The 26874-nt window shown below is 41.1% G+C and overlaps 1 protein-coding gene across 2 annotated transcripts in view; it reads right to left on the bottom strand.

The window, feature by feature from the left end:
- TAF5L (TATA-box binding protein associated factor 5 like) overlaps nt 1-26874 on the bottom strand; it is a 101191-nt gene that overhangs the window by 58083 nt on the left and 16234 nt on the right. For both annotated transcript variants that reach the window (XM_033938062.1, XM_033938063.1), the window contains exons 3-4: nt 24579-24723; nt 8614-8718 (exon numbers count right to left, since the gene is read on the bottom strand). In XM_033938062.1, coding sequence (XP_033793953.1) covers nt 8614-8718; nt 24579-24720 — 247 coding nt within the window. In that variant the 5' untranslated portion in view covers nt 24721-24723. The remainder of the gene's footprint in view (nt 1-8613; nt 8719-24578; nt 24724-26874) is intronic.

Raw genomic sequence — 26874 nt, forward strand, 5'->3', positions numbered from 1 at the left:
CCATCTATCCCCCCATGAAACACTTTACTCTTATGCTGATGACATCCTTATCCTCCTCGAGATCGACTCGAACCTCACTAATCTCCCCGAGAACATATCCTCATGTATAACGAACCTCCAATCCTGGGCCCTCATTGTACATATGAAACTAAACAAGTCCAAAACAAAACTACTTTGGCTCGGTCCAATATTAGACCATTTACCCATCTCCATTCCATTGTCCTCTGGCCCCGCACTTCAGCTTGAGTTCTCAAGCAAAGTTCTGGGCATCATCATGGACTCCTCACTATTCTTCAATGACCACCTCCACTCCTTAGTAAAAAAATGCTTCTTTAGCCTTCATATGCTGAGGAAAGTGAGATCCTGGCTGTTTCCATCAAAAACACTTTACCATCCTTGTACAATCCATCATCCTCCCAGATTAGACTATTGCAACTCTATCTACTTGAGCCTAACTAAGAAAAGCCTCCATAGACTCCAGTGGATACAGAATGCCGCGGCTAAGCTTATTTTCGCAAAAAGTAAATTTGATCATGTCTCACCACTTCTGTCCAAGCTTCACTGGCTTCCACTTCAAGTGTGCCTGCCTAACTTTCAAGATCCTTCACGGCATTCTTCCTCCCGTCATTCCACTATCTTTGAATTCCTCTAATACTAATTCCACCAGATCCTCCCAAAAATTAAAACTATCCTTCCCTTCTATAAAAGGTATATTCCATGTTGGAAAACTAGAAACATCCCTCCCCTTTAGAATCACTGAGCTCTGGAACAACCTTACATCCCCTCTGCGAAACTCGAGCTCTCTACAACTCTTCTGAAAACATCTGAAAACTTGGCTTTTCTCAAAAATGTAACATCCTCCCCCCCCTCTCTGGTACCCTATCACCCCCTTTATCTTCCTTACACTTAATCCTATAACCCTCCTATGGAGGTCCTTTCTATCTTAATCCCTGTAAACCGTGTCGAGCTCTACGATTGTGGAGAAGATGCGGTATACAAACCTAAGGTTTAGTTTAGTTTATTTCTTGCTGTCAATTTGGTTGATAGATTCTGAGGAGTGTAGTTATAAATATAGGCTACCATTAAGATGTGTTATTTTACCACTAACCCCAGTTATTAGCAAGTAGGTCTCATTGCCTTTAATCAGACCTTGGTAAAATAGCAAAGCGGCAATGTAACACCTCTAAATGTTAGCCTGCATTGATAACTACGCCCTTCAATGTATTGGTTTACTAGAAAACACTATGGACCTGATATTCAAAAGGGTTCAGCTGGACAGGAGAAGCTCCTACCCAGTTAAACTCCATTGCGCAAGCAAGAATGCATCCTGACACCAAATCTCAAAAAGATGCCAGACCTACACATATGCCAAGAACAGTGCCGTGCATGTCCTGGCATTGAATATCAGGCTATTTGAAACTCAAAATATAAATAAATTGGAGAAATAAATGATAATAAATAATTCACCGATTAAATAATATATCAAATGAAGTAAATTGGATCTAGTATTTGACTAAATAAAATATAATAAAGTTTATATTGAGTGCTCAGTGTGATATCTCATTCAAAACCAGCAGGTTTATAGAATTAAGATGTATTGTAGCTGCATCATTGTACTCACCTGCCTACCAGCCCTTCAAAAACTTATTAAATCTGAACTGATCAAGTTGACTTATATAGTATTGAAAAAAGTACTTAGCTTGATCCAGATGAAAATAATCAGCAGATTGAGTCCATTATCATAGGATACATCTTCTCAAGATGAAAATAAAGGTATGTATTATCTTCAATTGTAAGCAGGAGCTGACATTCGTACAATGAGCTATTACATTTTCATATGGCTGGTCTTCGAACTATAAGAAAGTGAGTCCCCAAAACAAAACAAGATAGAACAAAAAAACTGCTCGAACTCATTTAACAAAAATCACCAAGTGATCAAAGTTCCTCATCATGAAAGGATAAAATGTCCAACATTTCCTCAACACCGATCGTGTTTCACCAAAAATTGCGTCATCAGGAGGAAAGAAAGATAACTAAAAATAAACAAATAAAAATATGTAATAATGCAGTTCTCAAAAAGATTAACCTATTCAAAAGTATTTATAAATTCAAAATAATAAAGTACCTTCGGGTCTCCTAATGGAAGGAACACGTCGCCAAAGAATCTCAAAGTGAAGAGCTGAATCAACGTTTTACGTGTGGACGTATATACAAACGTAGCATGGTCACATGACATCTAACGTCATGAACACATACCATTATTATTTATAATAGGAAACAGCTAAATCTCAATTATCTGATAGTCCATTCTATTTCCTTATTAAGACCATAAGGAATTACTGTTTTCCAAAATAAAATCTTGGAAAAGAATATCGATGTGTATACATATTTGTCTTCAAATTGGGCCTTGAAAATAATAATAATAATAATAATAACTTTATTTTTGTATACCGCCATACCCAAGGAGTTCTAGGCGGTTTACATTAGATTAACAAAAAATTACAAGTGGTTTAAAAACAATTGAACAATATTAGAGGCAAGCAATAAATAATACGTGGTTCGAAAACAATTGAACAATATTTGGAGCAAGGAGGTAGAATGAAGTTAGGAGAAGAGAGGGGGGTAGGTTAGGGGGGGAGGGGGTGGGTAGGTTGGGAAAGGAGGTGGAAGGGGGGAGGAGGAGATTGTTGTTCATTGGAGAGGGGTGTTAGGTGTCTTGTCCATGGAATAGGTGAGTTTTGAGAGATTTTCTAAACCCAAGGTAGGTGGGGGTCTCAAGGGCAATTTGGGCTAGCCATGGGTTCAGTTTGGCAGCCTGGAAGGCAAAAGTTTTATCAAGGAATCTTTTGTAGTGACATAGTTTTAGGGAGGGGAAGGCGAAGAGTTGAATTCTGCGGGAGTACTTGTTTATGTGATTCAGATAGAAGTGAGGGTTTAAGTAGCTTGGGGATAGGCCAAATACTGTTTTATAGCAGAAGCAGGCAAATTTGAATAGGACTCTGGATTCAAAGGGTAGCCAGTGAAGTTTGTGGTAGAAAGGGGTGACATGTTCCCATTTTTTCAGGCCGAATATGAGGCGGACCGTAGTGTTCTGGATCATTTTGAGTCTTCTAATGGTTTTCTTCGTGGAGCTCAAGTAAATAATATTGCAGTAATCTAGTATGCTAAGGATGGAGGATTGTACTAGCAGGCGGAATGAGGTCTCGTCAAAGTATTTTTTAATGGTGCGGAGTTTCCATAGCACCGCGATGCATTTCCTAACTGTGATGTCTGTGTGTTTCTCCAGGGATAAATGTTTATCTAGTGTGACTCCCAGTATTTTTAAGGTTTGTTCGAGGGGGAAAGTAGATCCTTTCACTTGAATTGTGGTGTCTTTGATTTTGTCGTTGGGGGTGGCTAGTAAGAATTTTGTTTTGTCGGGGTTTAGTTTTAGTTTGTAGGATAACATCCAGCGTTCAATCTGAGTGAGTATATTTGAGAGTGAGGTAAGAAACTCTGGTGTGAAATTGGTTAGTGGGATGACTATTGTGATGTCATCCGCGTAGATAAAGAATTTGAGTTTGAGGCTTTGCAGGAGGTTTCCTAGGGAGGTAAGGTAGACATTAAATAAGGTGGGGGACAGGGGGGAACCCTGTGGAAAAGACATGCCACGGCAGGAGCTACTGTCGCTCCCATGGCAACACCCTTCCGTTGTAAATAATAAAGATTTTCATACAGAAAATAATTGTTGTTAATCACTAATCGAGCCATAAACATCAAAAGATTTAATTTGTTGCCTATTTGTGATGACTTCATTAGATAACTTTCAATAACTTTTATAGCAGTTTGTTGGGGTATACTGGTATATAAAGAAGTTATATCTAATGTAACCAACATCAGATCATCTTCATTATTGGATGAAATATTTAGATCTTGGATCTGAACTAGAAGATCCATAGAATCTCTGATGTAGGAGCGAATGGTTATTACAAAAGGTTGTAAATAAAAATCAATGTATTGAGATAAAGGTTCTAACACAGATCCACAACAAGAAACTATTGGCCTGCCTGGTGGGTTTTACGAGATTTGTGTATTTTAGGAAGAAATTTAATCATCGGAACCGAAGGATATCTACAATACAAATATTTAAATTCTTTAGAGGATATAATACCATCAGTATTAGCTTGACAAAGTTCAGTATATATAATCTGCTGGAGCTCACAAGTAGGATCATTTTCTAATAATTGATATACTGTGGTATCAGAGAGTTGACGTGTGGCTTCAGCATGGTAAGCCGCCGTATCCATGACCACAATACCTCCCCCTTTGTCCGCTCGTATAATCTTAATGGAATTATCTTGTGTCAAACTATTCAGGGCTATTCTTTGTATCCATGTTAAATTCTGATATTGTTTGTAATTGACAGATTCCATTGTTTTCACATCTCTCAATACTAATTTTTCAAAGGCTCCTATCATATTATCTATGGGGCCAGGAGGGACCCAAGACGATGGAACATGATGAGAATCAGTGAAGGAAGGTTCCTCTTGAGATTGAGTTATAGCATGGCCAAAGAATAATCTTAATTTCAATGATCTAAAGAATCTGTGTAACCAGGCATGAGTGTCATATGAATCATAATAGGAAAACGGAACAAAGGATAAACCTAATTGTAACAGAGATGTTTCTGCAGATGTAAGTATTCTAGAAGAAATATTAAATACTAATGCTAACGATTCTTGGTCGGCTTGCGTGGTTTGGGTTTGCTCTGAATGCCGGAATCTATCTGTCTTTCTGTTGTCGTTGTTAGACGTAAAAAAGAATCAGGAATAAGTGGTGTGGAATTATTAACAGATTCTGATCTTGAAACAGTTGATGTCTTGCCTTCATTAGATGATTCACTAGAAGAATTGATAAATGTGACATGTTTTTTATTAGGACGGTTACGCTTTGATTTTCTGTTTTTATCCATCCATGGGTATATGTAACCTTTCGTGTAATCTAATTCATCTCTTTTGAATTTAGCTATTTTCTGTTTACAAATGTCTGTTTGATATAATTCCATAGATTTAAAATGTTCCTGATAATGGATTTCAAAATCTTCAGGATTTTCCACTTTTTTGATGTTTTCTAATTTCTCAAGTAATTCCAATTCCAGATCCTTAATAATGACATCAAGATTGTCAATCGTTAACAACATTAAATCCAAGCCACATTGTGTCAATAAGGCGTTCCATTTTTCCACATATTGTGGATTATTAAGGAATCTAGGCTCTTTATATAATCACATCCCTCTTGGGATCCTTTGAGTGTGACAATATTCTAATAATGTTGCAGAATGCATTTGTTCCCTAATAAGGGTTTTGTGTAATTTAACTATATTAGACCAATCATCTGTATTAGTTTGACACAAGATAATTCCATTAAGATTATACGAGCGGACAAAGGGGGAGGTATTGTGGTCATGGATACGGCGGCTTACCATGCTGAAGCCACACGTCAACTCTCCGATACCACAGTATATCAATTATTAGAAAATGATCCTACTTGTGAGCTCCAGCAGATTATATATATTGAACTTTGTCAAGCTAATACTGATGGTATTATATCCTCTAAAGAATTTAAATATTTGTATTGTAGATATCCTTCGGTTCCGATGATTAAATTTCTTCCTAAAATACACAAATCTCGTAATAACCCACCAGGCAGGCCAATAGTTTCTTGTTGTGGATCTGTATTAGAACCTTTATCTCAATACATTGATTTTTATTTACAACCTTTTGTAATAACCATTCGCTCCTACATCAGAGATTCTATGGATCTTCTAGTTTAGATCCAAGATCTAAATATTTCATCCAATAATGAAGATGATCTGATGTTGGTTACATTAGATATAACTTCTTTATATACCAGTATACCCCAACAAGCTGCTATAAAAGTTATTGAAAGTTATCTAATGAAGTCATCACAAATAGGCAACAAATTAAATATTTTGATGTTTATGGCTCGATTAGTGATTAACAACAATTATTTTCTGTATGAAGATCTTTATTATTTACAACGGAAGGGTGTTGCCATGGGAGCGACAGTAGCTCCTGCCGTGGCATGTCTTTTCATGGCCCAATTTGAAGACAAATATGTATACAGATCGATATTCTTTTCCAAGATTTTATTTTGGAAAAGATTCATTGACGATATTATTTTTATTTGGAAAGGCTCTGTAGAGGAATTGAATCAATTTCTAAATCAACTTAATGAAAGTGATTATAACATCCAGTTCAGTGCTAATATGGATAGAGCGAATATTAATTTTCTAGATATTCAGATCTCTTTAACATCGGGTCATTTCCATTCAACTATTTACAGAAAGAGTACTGATAGAAATTCAGAAGTTTCCATCCTAAAAACTTAAAAATAGTATCCCTAATAGTCAATTCCTTAGGTTAAAACGTTTATGTTCTTCTTCTGCTGAATTTCAATCTCAAGCAAAAATTATGGGACAACGCTTCCATGATAGAGGATACCCAGAACATTGCATTAAAATCGCTCACAAGAGAGCCAAAAATGCCAATCGTGATTGGCTATTGTTGCCTAACAATAAATCAGATCAAATTAATTCAAGAATGACCTGTGTTTTACCTTTCTCTAACAAAACTTCTCATATTCAAAAGATTATATATAAACATTGGAACATATTAAGTTATCATTCAGTTTTCTCTGAGGCTCCCATGTTTGCACATAAAAGGAATAAAAATTTAGGTGAATATTTCAATAATTACACTAATAATAATCTTATTGATCAAGATGTTAAGAATCCAAGGGGGCATACTTGTTGTGGTAGATGCAAATATTGTTGTTATTCCTTGACCACAGATCAGATTGAGATACCTAACATGAATAAACAATATCATTTACGAGGTTATTCAGATTGTAATACTTCCCAAGTAATCTATGCGATATTTTGTCCATGTAACAAAATATACATTGGTCAAACTAAAAGGGCTATAAAATTAAGAATAGCAGAACACCTGAGCAGTATTTAGATAGATTATGAGCCCGCCGGGACAGACAGGGAAAAATGCTCAAGTACCTGAATAAATTGATGTAAACCGTTCTGAGCTCCCCTGGGAGAACGGTATAGAAAATTGAATAAATAAAATAAAATAAAATATTTGTACTAATAAATCAGAAGCTCCTTTAACTGACCATTGGCATTCCGCTGGCCATTCTTTAAATGATCTTAAGTTCTGTGTAATCAGGCAATTTAAATTTAACAGACAGGGTGATATCTCTCATACTCTTTTATATCATGAACAGCGTTTAATTTACACTTGGAAAACAGTAATTCCTTATGGTCTTAATAAGGAAATAGAATGGACTATCAGATAATTGAGATTTAGCTGTTTCCTATTATAAATAATAATGGTATGTGTTCATGACGTTAGATGTCATGTGACCATGCTATGTTTGTATATACGTCCACACGTAAAACGTTGATTCAGCTCTTCACTTTGAGATTCTTTGGCGACGTGTTCCTTCCATTAGGAGACCCGAAGGTACTTTATTATTTTGAATTTATAAGATACTTTTGAATAGGTTAATCTTTTTGAGAACTGCATTATTACATATTTTTATTTGTTTATTTTTAGTTATCTTTCTTTCCTCCTGATGACGCAATTTTTGGTGAAACACGATCGGTGTTGAGGAAATGTTGGACATTTTATCCTTTCACGATGAGGAACTTTGATCACTTGGTGATTTTTGTTAAATGAGTTCGAGCAGTTTTTTTGCTCTATCTTGTTTTGTTTTGGGGACTCACTTTCTTATAGTTCGAAGACCAGCCATATGAAAATGTAATAGCTCATTGTACGAATGTCAGCTCCTGCTTACAACTGAAGATAATACATACCTTTATTTTCATCTTGAGAAGATGTATCCTATGATAATGGACTCAATCTGCTGATTATTTTCATCTGGATCAAGCTAAGTACTTTTTTCAATACTATATAAGTCAACTTGATCAGTACAGATTTAATAAGTTTTTGAAGGGCTGGTAGGCAGGTGAGTGCAATGATGCAGCTACAATACATCTTAATTCTATAAACCTGCTGGTTTTGAATGAGATATCACACTGAGCACCCAATATAAACTTTATTATATTTTATTTAGTCAAATACTAGATCCAATTTACTTTATTTGATATATTGAATATCAGGCAGCATGCCTTTAAGCTTATACTGGAGAAGGTAATGCCAACAAATAATCTGCCCTCTTTTAACCAGATTACACATCAAAATGTTACATAAAATATTGCAAAGGAATTTTAAATGATTAAAGCACAATGGGTGCCTTAGCTACTTTCTGACTGGCTAAACATTTCCTCTGAACTGTGAATGAAAACTCATTCTAGCAACGTGACTCCTATCAACACCATTACTTACAATACCCTCAAAGATAGCATGAACTCTTCCCGAAGTGGAGAAAAGCATAACTTTAGCAGATGCTGGAAACATTTGAAACTGCAGCAAAACAGGAAAAACTGCAGACAAAACCAAGGATCCATTTGAAATACCACATAAACTAAGTGAAATTATATAAAATTCCTAAGAATTTTAGTTCCACCAAATCACTCACCTGAAAGAAAATTTCGGAACCTTCCAAATTGGGCCTCATACTGTTGCGGTTCTGCCTGGCAAGGAGCAGAAGACACTGTGTTGGCATATCCAGATTCAGCCTGCACTGAAGGAGCAGCAGAAAGGGAAAGAGCAATATGTAAGTTGGGCCATTTTAAATAGCAAAGAAAAGAACCACCAGATTGTATGCTTGTTCAGCCAACATTTGACTTAATTGAAGCTGCTATTTTCTCTTTCCTTGGTTTGTTTGATACCTTTCAGTTTAAAGGCTTACTTCTAGATGCAAACTAAAACTCAATTCAAAGATGTTAAATTTCACAACAATCCTAAATTGTAGGAAGAAAATTAGCACACATCAGCTTGGTTTTTATAGCTTCCACAATATTATTTTGGTTAGTCAAATTTATTAAAAACTCATGTACAAAAATCTAAAATATAACAGTCCATAAAATCTAAAACTAGATTTGTCAATACCTCCAGTTAAGACCCTCTCTGCAAAGATCATGCTCTAATAAAACCCTTTCTAATAAAAATGATTAAACCCCTCCCCCCAAAAAAAACCAAAGCCATCAAACTAAATACAATTATCCATCAGTATATTACAGTACAACCTAACCTCTCAGAACCACCATGCTTAAGACTTCTTTTCACACTAGATTAATGATATACTGTATATACTTGAAAATAACCTAGATTTTTGTGCCAAAAAATAGTCCAAAAATGGGGGTCTCGATTTATATTTGGTTCAGCGCTGACCTGCCCCCCCCCCCCTCCTGAACCTGCTATAGGCCTCTACTGGGCCTGCTGTGAGACCTGGTGATCCAGCAGTGGCTGGGACAGGAGAGATCCCTCCCACCTCATGTCCCAGCCGATTCTAAGAATTTTTACCTTCTTCCCGCCTCCCCTGTGTACCTTTAGTATTCCAGCGGTGAATTGCAGCAGGAGTGACATCCTTCGCTCCTGCCTGTGCAGAGCTGCTAGCTGATTGGCTGCCGCAAGTTCTCATGGTCCCACGAGAATTCACGGCAGCCAATCAGCTAGCAGCTGTGCACGGGCAGGAGGGAAGTTCACTCCTGCTGTGATTCATTGCTGGACTACCAGGGATACTAAAGGTATGGGGGATGCGGGAGGGAGGTAAAAATTCTTAGAATTGACTGGGACAGGAGGTGGAAGAGATCTCTCATGTCCCATCCACTGCTGGGCCACCAGGTCTCATGGCAGGCCCGGTGGGGGGCCTGCAAGTCTTCAGGAGAAGGGGGGACAGGGTACAGAACCTGGCAGGGAAGGAATGGTGCTGGCTGCAGAGACTGGCAGGGGAGGAAGTGAATGAGAGAGCAGGATGCAGAGCCTGGCAAAGCAGCAAGGAAGAGGGAACAGGATGCAAAGCCTGGCAGGGCAGAGCAAGGCAAGACACTACACTTGAATAGTAACACCCCAGTTTATATTCAAATCAACCTTTTTTCAGGGGGAAAAAGATTACCTCAGTTTATATTCGAGTATATACAGTACTTCCAATTTCTATATTAGGTGAACCTCTTTCTTGGAACACAATCAAATCTCTCCTTGGGCACCAAACTCTTGGGACCACTGGGTGAACATTAAACCTTGCTTCCTTATAACCCAGGTACTGTGCATTATCTTGAATACAGTACAAATAAATGTGAAGTTTCAATTTTATCTGCATATATTCTTAACTGGAAAAATCACAGGAAAACCAGCGTAGAAGCACAAAATCAAACTGTCAGAAGAGAAGGGCCAAGATCCATCCAATCTTCTGCCTGTTGCAATATTGTAGACAATGTTGATCTCAAAATTTCTTATGACCTATTTTCAGCAAGAGATTCTTTATGCTTATTTCAGGATCTGATTAATGTTGGTAGTTCTGATGTCAGATTAATGTAGAAGAAAATTTAATATTATTACTATTTATTAAGAAATGTATTACTGCATAAAGCTGTATTTTTGGTTTTTGCATGTTTTGATTTTTTTTATATCAATAAATTTTTATTGAAAAAGTTTTCAAAGAGTACAACCTGACGAGCAAAAGCATCAACAATATAAAGCAGAAATAACAAAGTAACCTCCCACCCTAATTCCCCCATGTATGTTTTGTTTTTATTTTTATGTAACCTGCCTACATGTCATTAACTCTTCAAAGGATAGACACTAGAAGGGCAAAGTGGGTGCCCATTTTGGGGTATTTTAGTTATTTAAGGGTAGATATACCACATATGCACATAAATTATCTCTTATAAAACACCAACTGATGCAAAAAGTATATCCTTTGAAATGATGGTGCATACTTTGCTGGTTGATGTGCACAGGAGTGGAGTTTGGGTGAAGCATGCAAGTATGTATGTACATTAGAGACATACCGAAATATTTGTACAGTGGTACCTTGGATTACGAGCATAATCCATTCCAGGAGCATGCTCGTAATCCAAAATGCTCATTTATCAAAGCAAAGTTCCCCATAGACAATAGTGGCAACAGCAAAGATTGGTTCCAGAACCCGGGGCCCGGGTGCAGCAGCGCCGTCTCCTCCGTCCGCCTCTTCCGTCCGTCATGAAGAACAACCCCACAGTGCCGCTTCGGGGGGGATTCCTTTAATATGCCAGCCGCCGAAGAACCCACAGTGCCGCTTCAGAGGGATGCCTCCTCCATCTGCCGGCCAGCCCTCCACGTTGGATGCCCCTTGCATGCTGGAGAGCCCCCACCCGAGCCCACCCAGCCGAGCACTGCCCCACCTGCATGCCGCGCACGACACGCACAACGCCAATGATTGACGCTGTGCGCGTCACACGCAACGCGCAGGGGGGATGGCACCCGGCCACGCAGGCCCAGACAGAGGTCCTCCAACCTGCGGAAGGCACCCAATGTGGAAGGCTGGCCGGAAGACGGAAAAGGAATCCCCCAAAGCGGCGCTTCCTGGATTGTAAGTGCTCATTTATCGGGGCAGTGCTTGGTTTGCGAGTGAAAAGTTTGCTGAGTGTTTTGCTTGTCTTGCAAAACACTTGCAAACCGGGTTACTCGCAAACTGAGGTTCCACTGTATTTGATTTGGCCCTGAATAATGCCTCAAATACATTATGGTAGTCAACGAAAAGCAGCACAGCCAAAAAGATGTGTAGAAACCAAGTTCAATTTTATTGTACAGACATCAGATAAAACTGAGTGTGACGCAGTGGTTAAAGCGAGTGTGGCGCAGTGGTTAAAGCTACAGCCTCAGCACCCTGAGGTTGTGGGTTCAAACCCACTCTGCTCCTTGTGACCCTGGGCAAGTCACTTAATCCCCCCATTGCCCCAGGTACGTTAGATAGATTGTGAGCCTGCCAGGACAGAGAGGGAAAACTGCTTGAGTACCTGAATAAATGCATGTAAACCGTTCTGAGCTCCCTTAGGAGAATGGTATAGAAAATTGAATAAATAAAAAACTAAATAAAATAAAACCCGACACAGGCCGTGTTTCGCCCACATTATTGGCTGTATCAGGGGGTAAATAAAACTAGCAAAAAATAACAAAACAGAAAATTATCATAATGAGACAGATAGTATATATTAAAACAAATCATATGTATAATCATCAATATAGAAGCTACTTGTCTATAAAGGATATAAGAGACTGCAAGAAAAACCTATGGGTAAAAAATGCACATTAATACAGATGATTGCAATACTGACAATGGTAAGAATCCATATTATAGGGAGCAAACATGAAACCAGCTATTGAAAAAATGCAAGGCCAAACCAGCCATGGAAAAATTAGGGTACATAACTAAATAAAAATACAACACATAAAATAATTACAAAACTAAACTAGCTATTAAAAAAATAATTACAGTGCTAGACCGGTCATAGAAAAATGAATCACCAACAGTTGAAAGCTGGAAAGAAATGAATCTAAAACACCAATAAAACCTCTAAAATAGGAAACAAAATAGCAGCACTAGATAATAATACTCATAAATGTGTTGCTTTTCAGCTATCCGCGGTTCCTGCCTCAAGAGCGCTGCTGTAATTGCACAGTAACATAGTAGATGACGGCAGAGAAAGCCCCAAATGGTCCATCCAGTCTGCCCAACCCTACCCACTCTTTAAATTACTGACTTAATTAAAATTTTCCTTCTTCTTAGCTATTACTGGGCCAGAACCTAAAGCTCTGCCCAGTTCTATGCTTAGGTTCCCTCTTCTGAAGTCTCCATCAAAGCTCATCTAAACCAGCGGTCTCAAACTCAAACCCTTTGCAGGGCCACATTATGAATTTGTAAATACTTGGAGGGCTGCAGAAAAAATAGTTAATGTCTTATTAAAGAAATAACATCTTTGCAGGAGGTAAAACTTGTTATAGTTAATAAACCTTTCCTTAATTGCTTCAGATAATTTCAGCTATACACAGTTTAGATAGTTTTTCACTTTCTGCATGTTGCACTGCTTTCAGCTATGTATAGCTGAAATTAACAGAAGCAATTAAGGAAAGATTTATAAACTATAAAGAGTTTTACCTCATGCAAAATTGTGATTTAGATTCTAAAGTATCAACTGCAAGAGACAAGATTTTGGTGTAGCCCTCTAGGCTTTTTTGTAGAGGGGAGAATCAATATCTGACTTGTGCCTGGAAAACTTGTGCCTTAAGTGTCCGGTGGTCGCGTCTGCCTTCAGCTCTCACCTCCTCCAGCACCGGACACAACTGCCATCTTACATCAAGAAGTCACCGCCAGGAGTGTGCCGAATTTCACGAGAGTTCATGAGATTACGTACACACGCACAAGCTGCACTGCCTCCAATGGTTACCTTACGTTTTGCTGTAACCTCACGCAAGTGGTTTTCCTGTACACGATTGTCCACTCCACTCTACCTCACAATTGCATACAGACGCAGGAAAGCACTTGCGTGAGGTTACAACAGTGAGGCAGGCAATGTTCCAGAACAATGGTAACATACCAAGGGCCTCAAAATAGTACCTGGTGGGCCGCATGTAGGTCCCGGGCCATGAGTTTGAGACCACTGATCTAAACCATCGAAGCCATCGAAGCCCTCCCCAGCCCTTTCTCAACTAAATAGCCATATACGAACATAGACCATGCAAGTCTGCCCAGTACTGACCTTAATTTTTTCTGATTCAAGATCCTCTGTCTTCATCCCATGCTTTTTTGAACTCTGTCACCATTTTCCTCTCCACCACCTGCCTTGGGATCACATTCCATGCATCCACCACCCTCTCCGTAAAGAAGAATTTCCTTACATTGCTCTTGAGTCTACCACCCCTCAACCTCAAATTATGCCCTCTGATTTTACCATTTTCTTTTCTCTGGAAAAGATTTTGTTCTACGTTAATACCTTTCAAGTATTTGAACATCTAAATCATATCTCCCCTTTCTCTCCTTTCCTCTAGGGTATACATATTCAGGGCTTCCAGTCTCTCTTCATACATCTTTTGGCGCAAACCTTCTACCATTTTTGTCGCCCTCCTCTGGACTGCTTCAAGTCTTCTTATGTCCTTCGCCAGATACGGTCTCCAAAACTGAACACAATACTCCAAATCAGGCCTCACCAACAACCTGTACAGGGGCATCAATACCTTCTCTCTTCTACTGGTTACGCCTCTTTCTATACAGCCCAGCATCCTTCTGGCAACAACCACCACCTTGTCACAGTGTTTCTTTGCCTTTAGATCTTCAGACACTATCACCTCAAGGTCCCTCTACCCATCTGTGCATAACAGCCTCTCACCTCCCAGCACATTCGGCTCCTTCCCATTTCTAATTCCCAAATGCATTGCTCTGCACTTCTTTGCATTGAATTTTAGTTGCAAGATATTAGACCATTTCTTTAACTTTTTGCAGATCCTTTTTCATGTTTTCCACTCCCTCCTCAGTATCTACTGTGTTACAGATCTTGGTATCATCTGCAAAAAGGCAAACCTTTCCTTCTAACCCTTCAGCAATGTCACTCACAAACATATTGAACAGGACAGGCCCCAACACCGAACCCTGAGGGACTCCACTACTCACCTTTTCTTCCTCCGAGCGACTTCCATTAACCATCACGCTCTGGTATCTGTGCGTCAACCAGTTTCTAATCCATTTCTCCACTTTGGTTCCTAATTTCAGCCCTTCAAGCTTGTTCAAGAGAATCCTATGAGGAACTGTATCAAAAGCTTTACTGAAATCTAAGTAAATTACATCTAGCATATGACCTCTTTCCAGCTCTCTGGTCACCCAATCAAAAAATTCAATCAGGTTCATTTGACAAGATTTACCTTTAATAAAGCCATGTTGCCTTGGATCCTGTAACCCAATCCTGTAATTCTAGGAAGTTCACTATCCTTTCTTTCAGCAGCACTTCCATTATTTTTCCAATAACCGAAGTGCACTATTATTGAACACTGTCCGGGCAAGGTCCAGAGATGTTGCACAGTTGATACCCTTTTGGGTTCTCTTTGTGGCAGCTTGCCTAGGAGCTGGTATCCCCAGGCTGCTGTGTTGACTGCAGACCTGCCCTTCACATTAAATAATTTATTAATATTTGTATTGTTTTCTGTCTGTTGCCCCCATTTTTCCTTCTCAGTGCTTGGGGTGGGAAGATCTTTGTTTTTGTATGTATGTTCCAGCATAACTCTGAAACGCATGGACAGATTTCAACCAAACTTGGTATACATATCACTTACTATCTGGGAACAAATACTATGGGGGTAGGAAGGGGGGTGACATGTAAAGAATCATCAAAAAAGACAGATATTGCTTTGACCAATTGTGTGAAACTTGGGGAATGATGTCACACTGTGCTGTGTTGTCATTGCTGTAACAATGCCTCCAAGGAAACGTAATCAAAGCTACATCTAGAGCTTCAGAGATAGTATAAAAGTGTGAGGCCCGACTACAGGATATGAAAAATAAGTGTCTAATCCATAGTTTTCGGGCTTGCTGAGACATAGAGAGGGCCATTTTTGCTGATGATTGGGATATCCAGGCAACGCCGGTTGATCAGCTAGTACTTTATAATACTTGGAAGCAGAATGTTCATTAACAAAATCTTCCGAGAGAAGTGCCAAATCTCAGGATAAGAGGTATTACAATTAGCAATAATCTTAGCAGGTATAATTGCAGACCTACTGGTAAATTGTATTTAAAAATTACATTTTAGGTATGGAAAATTTCAGGTATAGTATATTAAAGAAACCAACTGAGTTATTATCCAGTATATCTCCTATTTGATTTTGATATATACCCAAATAATAGATTTCTTATCAATTTGGACATGATGATGATCCCAAATAGGGGCATACTGTATATACTTGAATATAAACTGAGGTGACTATTTTTCTCCTCAGTTAAAAAGGTTAACTTGAATATAATATAAACCAAGCGTTTATATTCAAGTGCCCTGCCTGGTTCTGCACTCAGCCCCCCTCCCTCCCTGCCCTGCTTGGCTCTACCCAGCCTCCACTCCCTCTCTGCCCTGATATCTTGCAAGCTTTTCTCTGGGCCTGCCATAAGCTCTGGTGGTCTAGCAGTAAGCTTCCACCTCCTGACCTGGCTGACTCTAAAACATCCCACTCCCTCCTGCCTCCCAGATCTCTAGGAAGCCTAACTTGAAAGCCCTGGTGGTCCAACGGTGAACCAGACAGGAGCAATCTTCCTACACTCCTGCACTGTGCAAGCTGCTATCAAAAATGGCTCCTGCGAGTTCCCACGGCAAATCTTGTGAGACCCAGCGAAAGGACATGCATGCCTACCGTACTTATCTAGTGACATATTGGAGCAAGAATGAATTCCACTCACTCCTGCCCAAGGAATAACTCCTGCCCACGTTCTCTCAGTGATAAAAATAGCTGCCTAGGCCACGCTTTGGCCTCTGGTCTAGAAGGTCCTCTGTACTTTCGGGGTGAGGCTATTTGCACCTTTTTCAGCAGCACAGAGAACCCCTCTTCAACCCAAGTGGTAGTCTTTTCTCTCTTCAAAGCAGATATTCTCATTCTTGCTAAGTTCTATACAAAACAGTTGCAGATCAGGCTTTCTTCTTAAAACCAGCTGGTTTTGGCATAATGTCTTTCTTTATTGCGCTAATGATTCTGAATGTCCGTGACGAGACATACAACCTGTCACAGCTTGTTTTTGAAAAGGGTCATATATAGTATTGAGTTGGTACAATAAGACATGGGATAAACACAGAGGATCTTTAATTAGAAAATGAATGTTATAAATTAAAGAACTAAGGCCGGTACTGGGCAGACTTACACGGTCTGTCCCCCATATATGGTGATTCGGTGAAGGATGGGCTGGGGAGAGCATCAATGGGAACTCCAGTAACTTGGAACGTTACTGGCCAGACTTTACAGTAGGTATCCTGCAAATAACGGGATGGTTGGATAGGCTGGAGTGATCTTGGACGGCAACTCCAACAGTTGGAACCTAGGACAGTACCAGGTGGACTTTACGGTCTATAGCTCAGAAATATCAAAGAAAAAAGACAAGTTAATATAATCATGAATTTATAATGTATATAACTAATGGGCAGACTGGATGGGCCATTCAGTTCTTTATCTGTCATCATTTACCATATGTTACTACTCCACAGATTATAGGTTTTGTACGCAATGCACAGGGTAGTGTGGAAGGAAATGTTTAGCTGTGTTTAGCCACTTATACATAATATATGCATTAGCGTCTGATTTACTTACATAATAAAGGTAATAAAACAAGAAAATAAAAATAGGACATGTTGAGAGAGTTCACAATTTCTTGGTAATCTGGACTTTCATTAAGCTTGCTAAGAGATAAATGATAACTATTCAATTAGCACTATTAAGTATATCACAAGTAAATATGATACTACTTAAGTTTTAAATCCACATTATGTTATTTTACACAATTAGGCTTTGCTGACAATTTTTTAAAAATATAATTTATTTTAACAAAGTTGTGCAGAATTAAGACCTTAGACTTTAAGGATTTCCAAAAACTCTTAAAAACTTTGCAAATATAACTCACTTTTCTTGGAACATCAGCCACATGTGGAACGATACTACATGTTAAGCCCACTTTAGACAAATATAAGAGCCGTCTTTTTATGATTATGACAGGTATAGCTATCCAACTGATCACAAGCAACTGGAAAGCACAGTTACTTACCGTAACAGTTGTTATCCAGGGACAGCAGGCAGATATTCCCACACATGGGTGACGTCACCGACGGAGCCCCGCAGCGGACAGCCTTGAAAGCAAACTTGCTTGAAGATCTCGATCTTTCGAGCACTGCACCGCGCATGCGCGCGTGCCTTCCCGCCCGAACTAGGGGGCGCATCTCCTGAGAGGATCCTCAGTTCAGATACCTAGCCAAGAAGCCAACCAGGGGAGGTGGGAGGGTTATGGGAATATCTGCCTGCTGTCCCTGGATAACAACTGTTACAGTAAGTAACTGTGCTTTATCCCAGGACAAGCAGGCAGCATATTCCCTCACATGGGTGACCTCCAAGCTAAATAAAAAGGGAGGAGGGAAGTTGGCAATTTACGAAAAAAGATTTTGCAAAACAGATTGGCCAAAGTGGCCATCCCTCCTGGATAAGGTATCCAGACAATAATGAGAGGTGAAAGTATGAACCGAAGACCAAGTGGCAGCCTTGCAGATTTCCTCAATAGGAGTTGATCGGAGGAAAGCTACAGATGCCGCCATAGCTCTAACTTTGTGGCCCGTCACTCGACCTTGCAGAGGAAGACCAGCCTGAGTGTAACAGAAAGAAATACAAGCAGCCATCCAGTTGGAGATTGTGCGTTTTGATATAGGACGTCCCAACTTGTTTGGATCAAATGAGATGAAAAGTTGAGGAGATGTTCTGTGAAGTTGAGTGCGTTGGAGGTAGAAAGCTAAAGCACGTTTACAGTCCAAGGTATGAAGAGCGGCTTCTCCAGGATGCGAATGAGGCTTTGGAAAAAACACAGGTAGAACAATAGACTGATTGATGTGAAATTCTGAAACAACTTTAGGTAAGAATTTAGGATGAGTACGGAGGACCACCTTGTCATGGTGAAAAACTGTGAAAGGTGGATCTGCAACCAAAGCTTGTAGCTCACTGACTCTTCGAGCAGAAGTGAGGGCAATCAAAAACACAGCTTTCCAAGTGAGATACTTGAGGTGGGCTTTGTCAAGCGGTTCAAAAGGAGGTTTCATAAGTTGAGCTAAAACAACATTGAGATCCCAAACCACTGGAGGTGGTTTAAGCGGTGGATGGAGATTGAGAAGTCCTTTCATAAAGCGAGCAACCATAGGATGTGCAGAGGCTGATGAAAAGCAGCAATAGCACTAAGATGGACTCGAATGGATGTAGTTTGAAGTCCAGATTGTGACAAATGAAGTAAGTAATCCAGAATGGATGTCAAGGAGGAAGATCTGGGTGGTAAGTGACGTGTAGAATACCAAGCAGAGAATCTAGTCCACTTCTGGCCATAACATTGTCTAGTTGATGGCTTCCTGGAAGCAAGTAAGATATCTTGAACAGACGGAGAAAACTGAGAAAAGTCTGTTATGCAGAAAGGTACCAAGCTGTTAAATGTAGAGACTGCAGATTGGGATGAAGCAAGGATCCGTGACTCTGCGTGAGGAGAGAGGGAAACACTGGTAGAAGAAGAGGCTCCCTGGTGCTGAGTTGAAGTAGAAGGGAGAACCAAGGTTGCCTGGGCCACCGAGGAGCTATGAGGATCATGGTGGCATGTTCTGACTTCAGTTTGACCAGAGTCTTGAGAATCAGAGGAAACGGAGGAAAAGCATAAAGGAACTGATTCCTCCAGTCCAGTAGAAACGCATCCGCTTCGAGACGTTGAGGGGCATAGATGCGGGAGCAAAAATGAGGCAGTTTGAAGTTGAGAGGTGACGCAAACAGATCTATCTGCGGAGTTCCCCAACGGGCAAAGATTTGGCGAAGAGTAGGAGAATTGAGTGTCCATTCGTGAGGCTGTAGAAGACGACTCAATTTGTCCGCCAAATAATTGTGTTGACCCTGAATATAAACATCTCTGAGATAGATGTTGTGAAGAATTGCCCAATGCCACAATTTCAGAGCTTCTTGACAGAGGGAGTGAGATCCCGTCCCTCCCTGTTTGTTGACATAATACATGGCTACCTGGTTGTCGGTACGTACAAGAATCACCATGTCGTGAAGGAGATGTTGAAAAGCTTTGAGAGCATAGAATATCGCTCTGAGTTCCAACAGATTGATATGACACCGACGGTCTGCTTGAGTCCAGAGACCCTGAGTGCGAAGACCGTCCACATGAGCTCCCCATGCGTACGTTGACGAGTCGGTTGTGAGGACTTTCTGATGAGGAAGAGGGTGGAACAGCAAGCCTCTTGAAAGATTCAAAGAGAGCATCCACCAACGGAGAGACTTCCGCAATGAAGGAGTTATGGAAATCAGTCGAGTTGGTGGATCCACGGATTGCTGCCATTGTGATGCCAGTGTCCATTGAGGAATACGAAGGTGAAGTCTGGCAAAAGGAATCACATGAACTGTAGAAGCCATGTGACCGAGCAGAACCATCATCTTTCGTGCTGGAACAGTTGAAAGTTGGAAGACTTGTTGAGAAATCTGAAGAAGGGCGGCCTGACGTGGTTGTGGAAGGTATGCTCTCAGATTGATAGTGTCCCGAGTTGCTCCTATGAACTGGAGAGACTGAGAAGGAGTCAACTGAGATTTGGGAAAGTTGATGTGAAATCCCAAACTTTGTAGAAAAAGAATAGTCTGTTGGGTCGCTGCAATAACCCCTGAAAAAGAGGGAGCTTTGATGAGCCAGTCGTCTAGGTATGGAAATACTTGGAGACCCTGGTTGCGAAGAGCTGCAGCCACCACGAGACATTTTGTGAAAACCCTGGGAGAAGAAGCCAACCCGAAGGGGAGAACTCGGTACTGCAGATGAAGGCTTCCTACTTGGAATCTGAGGTACTTGCGAAATGCTGGATGAATAGGGATATGAGTATACGCCTCTTTGAGATCGAGGGAACACATCCAATCCCCTTGATCCATTAAGGAATATAAAGTTGGTAGAGTGAGCATTCGAAATTTCTCTTTGACTAGATATTTGTTGAGAGCTCTGAGATCCAGGATCGGTCGCAAATCCCCCGTCTTTTTGGGAACTAGAAAATAACGGGAGTAGAATCCCAAGTTTCGTTGGGAAAGAGGAACTTCTTCCACAGCTCGTAGGAGAAGCAGAGCTCGAGCTTCTTGAAGAAGAAGGGGAAGATGCGACTGATTGGAAGGACACTCTCTTGGATGGCGATCTGGAGGCACCTGAAGTAAACGAAGAGAGTATCTCTCTCGTAGGATGGTAAGCACCCAGAGATCTGATGTGATGAGCTCCCACTGGTGATAAAATGTGGAAAGGCGACCCCCTATGGGGAGGGGAGAATTTGGAAACAGAGAAATTGGAATGCTCATGTTGAGATTGTCAAAAAGACTGAGCAGGTTTGGTGACAGCAGGAGTCTGAGACTTTTGTTGTCGCTGTTGTTGAGGAGGGCGACGAGGAGGAGGTCTGGAAAAAGCAGGAGTCGTTTTCTGAGGATAACGACGTGGAGTCTGTTTGAAACCTCTAGTTGGTGCAGGTTTTGGACGAATGAGGGAAGCAAAAGAGCATTCATGTTCTGAAAGACGCTTGGTAGCTGCTTCAATAGAATCATCAAATAATTCATTGCCCTGACAAGGTAGATTTCCCAATCGATCTTGAAGATTGGGATCCATGTCAACAATACGTAACCATGCTAGATGATGCATGGCTACAGCAAAGGCAGATACTCGAGATGAGAGTTCAAATGCATCATATGAGGCTTGTAACATGAAGAGTCGTAATTGAGAAAGAGTCTTAAGAATGAGTTTAAATTCTGAAAGACGAGTGGTGGAGATATCCGGGTAAAAAGATGGTAAAATCTTCAGAAAATGGTTGAAGTATGATGTAAAAATGTAGCTGTAATTAAGAACTCTATTTGCCATCATAGAGTTCTGGTATAAACGGCGACCAAACTTATCCATGGTACGACCTTCTCTACCTGGAGGAACTGAAGCATAGATTTTTGAAGGATGTGCTTTCTTTAAAGAGGATTCTACTACCAGGGATTGATGAGATAGTTGAGACTTTTCATAACCTTTGCATGGAACTGTTCGATAACGGGATTCTAATTTAGATGGAATGGCAGTGATGGAATAAGGAGTCTCCATATTACGAACAAAGGTTTGTTTCAGAACAGGAGTCATAGGTAATCTGAGGGACTCTTTAGGTGGATGAGGAAGCTCCATATCTGCTAAATATTCAGGAGTATATTTAGAATCTGAATGAAGATCTAGTTTAAGAGCTTGTCCCATATCAAAAATAAATTTGGCAAAAGAAATGGATTTGGAATCAGACGCTTCCTCAGGAGATACACTGCGAGATTTAGGAAGAGCTGAGTATGAGGGAGAAGCCTCTCTGGAATACGGTGAAAGTGGTTCTGAGTCTAGACGTAGAGTCATAGAAGAAGCTGAACTGTGAGGTGGAGTAAGAGAATGTTTTCTCTTAAGGCTCCTGGATGGAGAAGTACCAGGTGTACATGGTACCGAATAAGTCGAGGTCTGTGGTGAAATGTCTCAACGAAGTGGCTTCGACGGTGGAGTCTTCGGTCGAGAAGGACTTCGAGTCGATGCACGATGGTGTCGAGATCTGTGCTTCGGCTTCGAAGAATGAGGCAGAGAAGTTTCGCTATCCAATGCGGAAGACTCCTTCTGAAGCTTGGAAGCAATAGGTCTCGAATGCTTCGACCGGTGCTTCGGAGGAGGTGAGTCTGGAGAAGAATCAGACGAAGAAATTTTCTTCGGTGTCCTGGATCGGCCTCGAGATACTGGAAGCTCTGGTTGGATGACAGGCTGATCAGTCCGAGGCAAGGTCGAGGACGGGACCAATTGAGCCACTAAGGATGAGATCTGAGTGATCAGTATAGATTTCAACATGTCCTCCAGCATCAGCACCGAGACAGAAGGTTCTGACCTCGTAGGTGCAGCAGTACGCTCCGAAAAGGGCAACCTCGAAGGTGAGTATTCCCTTATCTTGGAGGTACGCTTGGAAGATGGACGTGCCGAGGACTCTGGTGGCTTCTTGGGTACGGTACCTGAAAGAGAACCCGGAGACTTACCCCCTATGGAAGACTTCACAGATGACACCGTCTTCGAGGGAACCGAAGCAGGCAAGGTCGAGGCCTTCGAGACCGAAGCTCCAGCCAGAGCCTGGGTCGAAGCCTTCGAGACCGTAGTCATCGATGTTGTCGGAGTCGAAGCCTTCGAGGCCGGGGCAGCCGCCGAGGTCGAATTAGCATCCGAAGATTGCTCCATGTCTCCGAAAAGTTGAAAAAATTGAGCGCACCGGCGTCGAAAGGCCCGTGGAGTGAGAGTGAAACAACGGTGACAATCTTCTGGGGAATGAGTGGGACCCAGGCACTGTAGACAGCGGCAGTGGGGATCGGTGACCGAAATCACACGATTACACTGACGACAACGTTTGAACCCGGTGAGAGGCCGGGACATAGAAAAAATAAAGTCCATGTCGAACGGAAGGAGCAATTGGGCCTAGGCCCAAGGCTCACCGGCCGGACAAGAATAAAAGAAACAATTGAAATTATTAATTTTTTTTTTTTTTTTTAAAGAAAACGAGAAAGAAATAGGAGAGCACAGTGACCAAATTTTACTAAAAGAAAGAAACAGCCGCGGTGAAGAGAAGGCAAAGTTGCTGCAGAGATGTAGAAAAACGTGTCTTCTTGTCTCCGCGGAATTAAACGAACTGAGGATCCTCTCAGGAGATGCGCCCCCTAGTTCGGGCGGGAAGGCACGCGCGCATGCGCGGTGCAGTGCTCGAAAGATCGAGATCTTCAAGCAAGTTTGCTTTCGAGGCTGTCCGCAGCGGGGCTCCGTCGGTGACGTCACCCATGTGTGGGAATATGCTGCCTGCTTGTCCTGGGATAAAAACCATGACAGACTAAGGGCTCCTTTTATCAAGGTGTGCTACGGCGGTTAGCGCGTCGGACATTTCATCACGCGCTAACCCCTGTGGCAAGCCAAAAAACTAACGCCTCCTCAATGGAGGCGTTAGCGACTAGCGCAGCAGGCGGTTGAACGCGCGGTATTCCGCGCGTTAACCGCCTACCGCATCTTGATAAAAGGAGCCCTAAGTTACACTTTTTGGTGGGTGAATGTGTGTACTACGTACAGATATGAAAGAATGAATGCGGAATGTAGGGGATTTAGTAGTGCATTTAATAAAGTGTGGAGCCCATTGACTAAATTTGTGAAATTATAATAATAATGTTTATTTATCTTTTCTTCTTCTCATTTACCTTTACACATCCAGGGTGGGGGGTTGGAGGGAAGGAAATAAATCTTGATGGTTACACTTGGGTAATTTTAATTTTATCATTACATATTATGTCCTATGTTATGTTACTAATAAAAGTAGGAAAAATGGGAGAATTTTGAATGATATATATGTTACCTGTACAGTAAATAGTGCAATGTATGTAGTAATTATTGTTCTTTTGTTTGTATTGCACTGTTTTAGTTTGAAAATCAATAAAGATTTACAAAAAAAAAGAACTCTTAGAAAAACTCAGTTGAAATACAGGGGAAAAAATCCATCATTTTGGATTTCTTTTGCTTATATATGTTTAACTTTGTTGCCAAAGTGATTCATCAAATGAGAAAAGTTAGTATCACAAAGTGTGCTAAGTAAAATCCTCATCAATAAGCTCATCTTTACAACCCAAACAAAAAATTCAAGGATAAATAAAACAACCAGAGAACAAAACAGTCAGAATATGAAATAAAACCTAGATATATGGCATTCTGAACATGACAATTCATACTATCCTAAGGGAAGAATTTTTCAAGATTAAAGTCCTGCTCAGAGGACCCAAAACTGAAACTGTTAGACTACTATATAAACACAGCATGAAGCAAAATACCTGTCAGATTGGCTGCCATCTCTTCCGTAGTCTGGCACAACCGTAGCCCTTGCTTCAAGGGGCCATCTGTGTCCATAAACTGTCGACGTTTGAGGTAGCAGTTCACTGCCATCTGAATCTGCTCGGAACGTACCCGCTTCATGACCTATACAGAGGTACACAAATGTCACCATAAAATACACATTGAAATTTCATATTACTGTTAAACCTAATTATAGCATATGAAGTAGGTCCCAAATAGTTTGGTGGCAAATGTTGCATACATTATCAGAGTGTTAGAAACAGACACAAGATGGTAGATAAAGGTCAAATAGCCCACCTGGTTTGCCCATCCAATATCTCCTCCTCTCCCTAAGAGATCCCAAGTGCCTGTCCCATGCTTTCTTGAAATCAAACACAGTATTTATCTCCACCACCTTTACAGGGAGACTATTCCATGCACCCCAGCATTCTTCTAGCTTTCGCTGTCACAATTTCAACCTGTTTGGACACCTTAAGGTCATCACATAAGTACATAAGTACATAAGTAGTCGCCTCCGCCGGGGCAGACCAGAGGTCCATCTAGCCCGGCGGTCCGCTCACGCGGTGGCCCATCAGGCATATTGCCTGATCTGCGGTCCTTGACTAATTTTATGCCTACCTCAACACTTATCTCTAAACTTTCCACTGCTCTTATCTGTACCCCTCAATCCCTTTGTCCTCCAGGAACCTATCCAGGTCATCCTTGAAACCCTGTACTGTGCTATTTCTTATTACGGCCTCCGGAAGGGTGTTCCATGTGTCGACCACCCTCTGTGTGAAGAAGAATTTCCTTGCGTTTGTTTTAAACCTGTCCCCCTTCAATTTCATCGAGTGACCCCTTGTTCTTGTGGTTTCTTTCAAATTGAAAAATCTATCCTTGTCAACCTTTTCGATGCCCCTCAGGATCTTGAAGGTCTCTATCATATCTCCTCTGAGTCTCCGCTTTTCCAGGGAGAACAACCCCAGCTTCTTCAGTCTGTCAGTGTATGTAAGGTTCTCCATACCCTTAATCAGTTTAGTTGCTCTTCTCTGGACTCCCTCAAGCACTGCCATGTCCTTTTTGAGGTACGGTGACCAGTACTGTACACAGTATTCCAGGTGCGGGCGCACCATAGCCCGGTACAGTGGCAGGATGACTTCCTTCGTTCTGGTCGAGATACCCTTCTTAATGATACCTAACATTTGATTTGCTTTCCTCGAGGCTGTGGCGCATTGTGCCGACGCCTTCAGTGTTGTGTCTACCATCACTCCCAGGTCTCTTTCAAGGTTACTGACCCCTAGCATTGATCCCCCCATGATACTCAAGTCCTGTTCCTCTTTCCTGCACAAAAGTTCCTCACCCACTAAATTGTACTGTTCCCCTGGGTTTTTGCAGCCCAAATGAATGACCTTGCATTTCTTAGCATTATATCTTAGCTTCCAATTTTCAATTGATTCCTTAAGCTTCACCAGGTCCTTCTTCATGTTATCTACACCATCAGGGGTGTCTATTGCAGATTTTGGTATCAACCACAACAAGGCAAATCTTTCCAGATAGCCCAACAAGGCCACTATATTCCGTGACACAGCAAATGAGGGCAGATAAAGAACAGCATGACTCATGCTGCTTAATAAAGTGGCTGGGGTTATAAATGCTACTCTATGCAATTACCCTCATCTATGCCTTTTTTGAACTGTGAAAGACATTTACATTTTGCTTTGAGCGACAATGTTGTAATGATACTGCCAGGTACCCGTGTGAACGTATCAAAAGTGAGAGATAAGGTGAAGCAATCGGGTGCGCAGGTGGTATTCTCATCCATCCTCCCTGTCGAAGGTAAGGGCCAGGTCAGAGAAGCACACATCCTGGAAATGAATGTGTGACTATGTGGAAGGTGTCATCGAGAGCAATTTGGCTTCCTAGACTATGGGATGATTTTCCAAGGGCTGCTGAACAGGGATGGTATACATGAATCAAAGAAGGGAAGAAATGTCTTCGACAGCAGGCTGGCTAATCTACTGAAGAGGGCTTTAAACTAGAAGTGATGGGGCAGGGCGATCAAAGCCCCAGGATGAGTATAAGCCTTCAGGTAAGTAAATAACTGAATACCTCTACACAGATGGGAAAAGGGGGCAATGTCTGGAAAGCAGTATATACTAATGCTCGAAGTATGGGAAACAAGATTCTGAATCTAGAGCTGTGATGGAAGAAGACGAGTTGGCTATAGTGGCATCACAGAGACATGGTTCACAGAGAACCATGACTAGGATGCAGTTCTACCGGGCTATAATCTGT

The sequence above is a fragment of the Geotrypetes seraphini genome, chromosome 3 (genome assembly GCF_902459505.1).
Source record: "Geotrypetes seraphini chromosome 3, aGeoSer1.1, whole genome shotgun sequence".
Taxonomy (NCBI): Eukaryota; Metazoa; Chordata; class Amphibia; order Gymnophiona; family Dermophiidae; genus Geotrypetes; species Geotrypetes seraphini.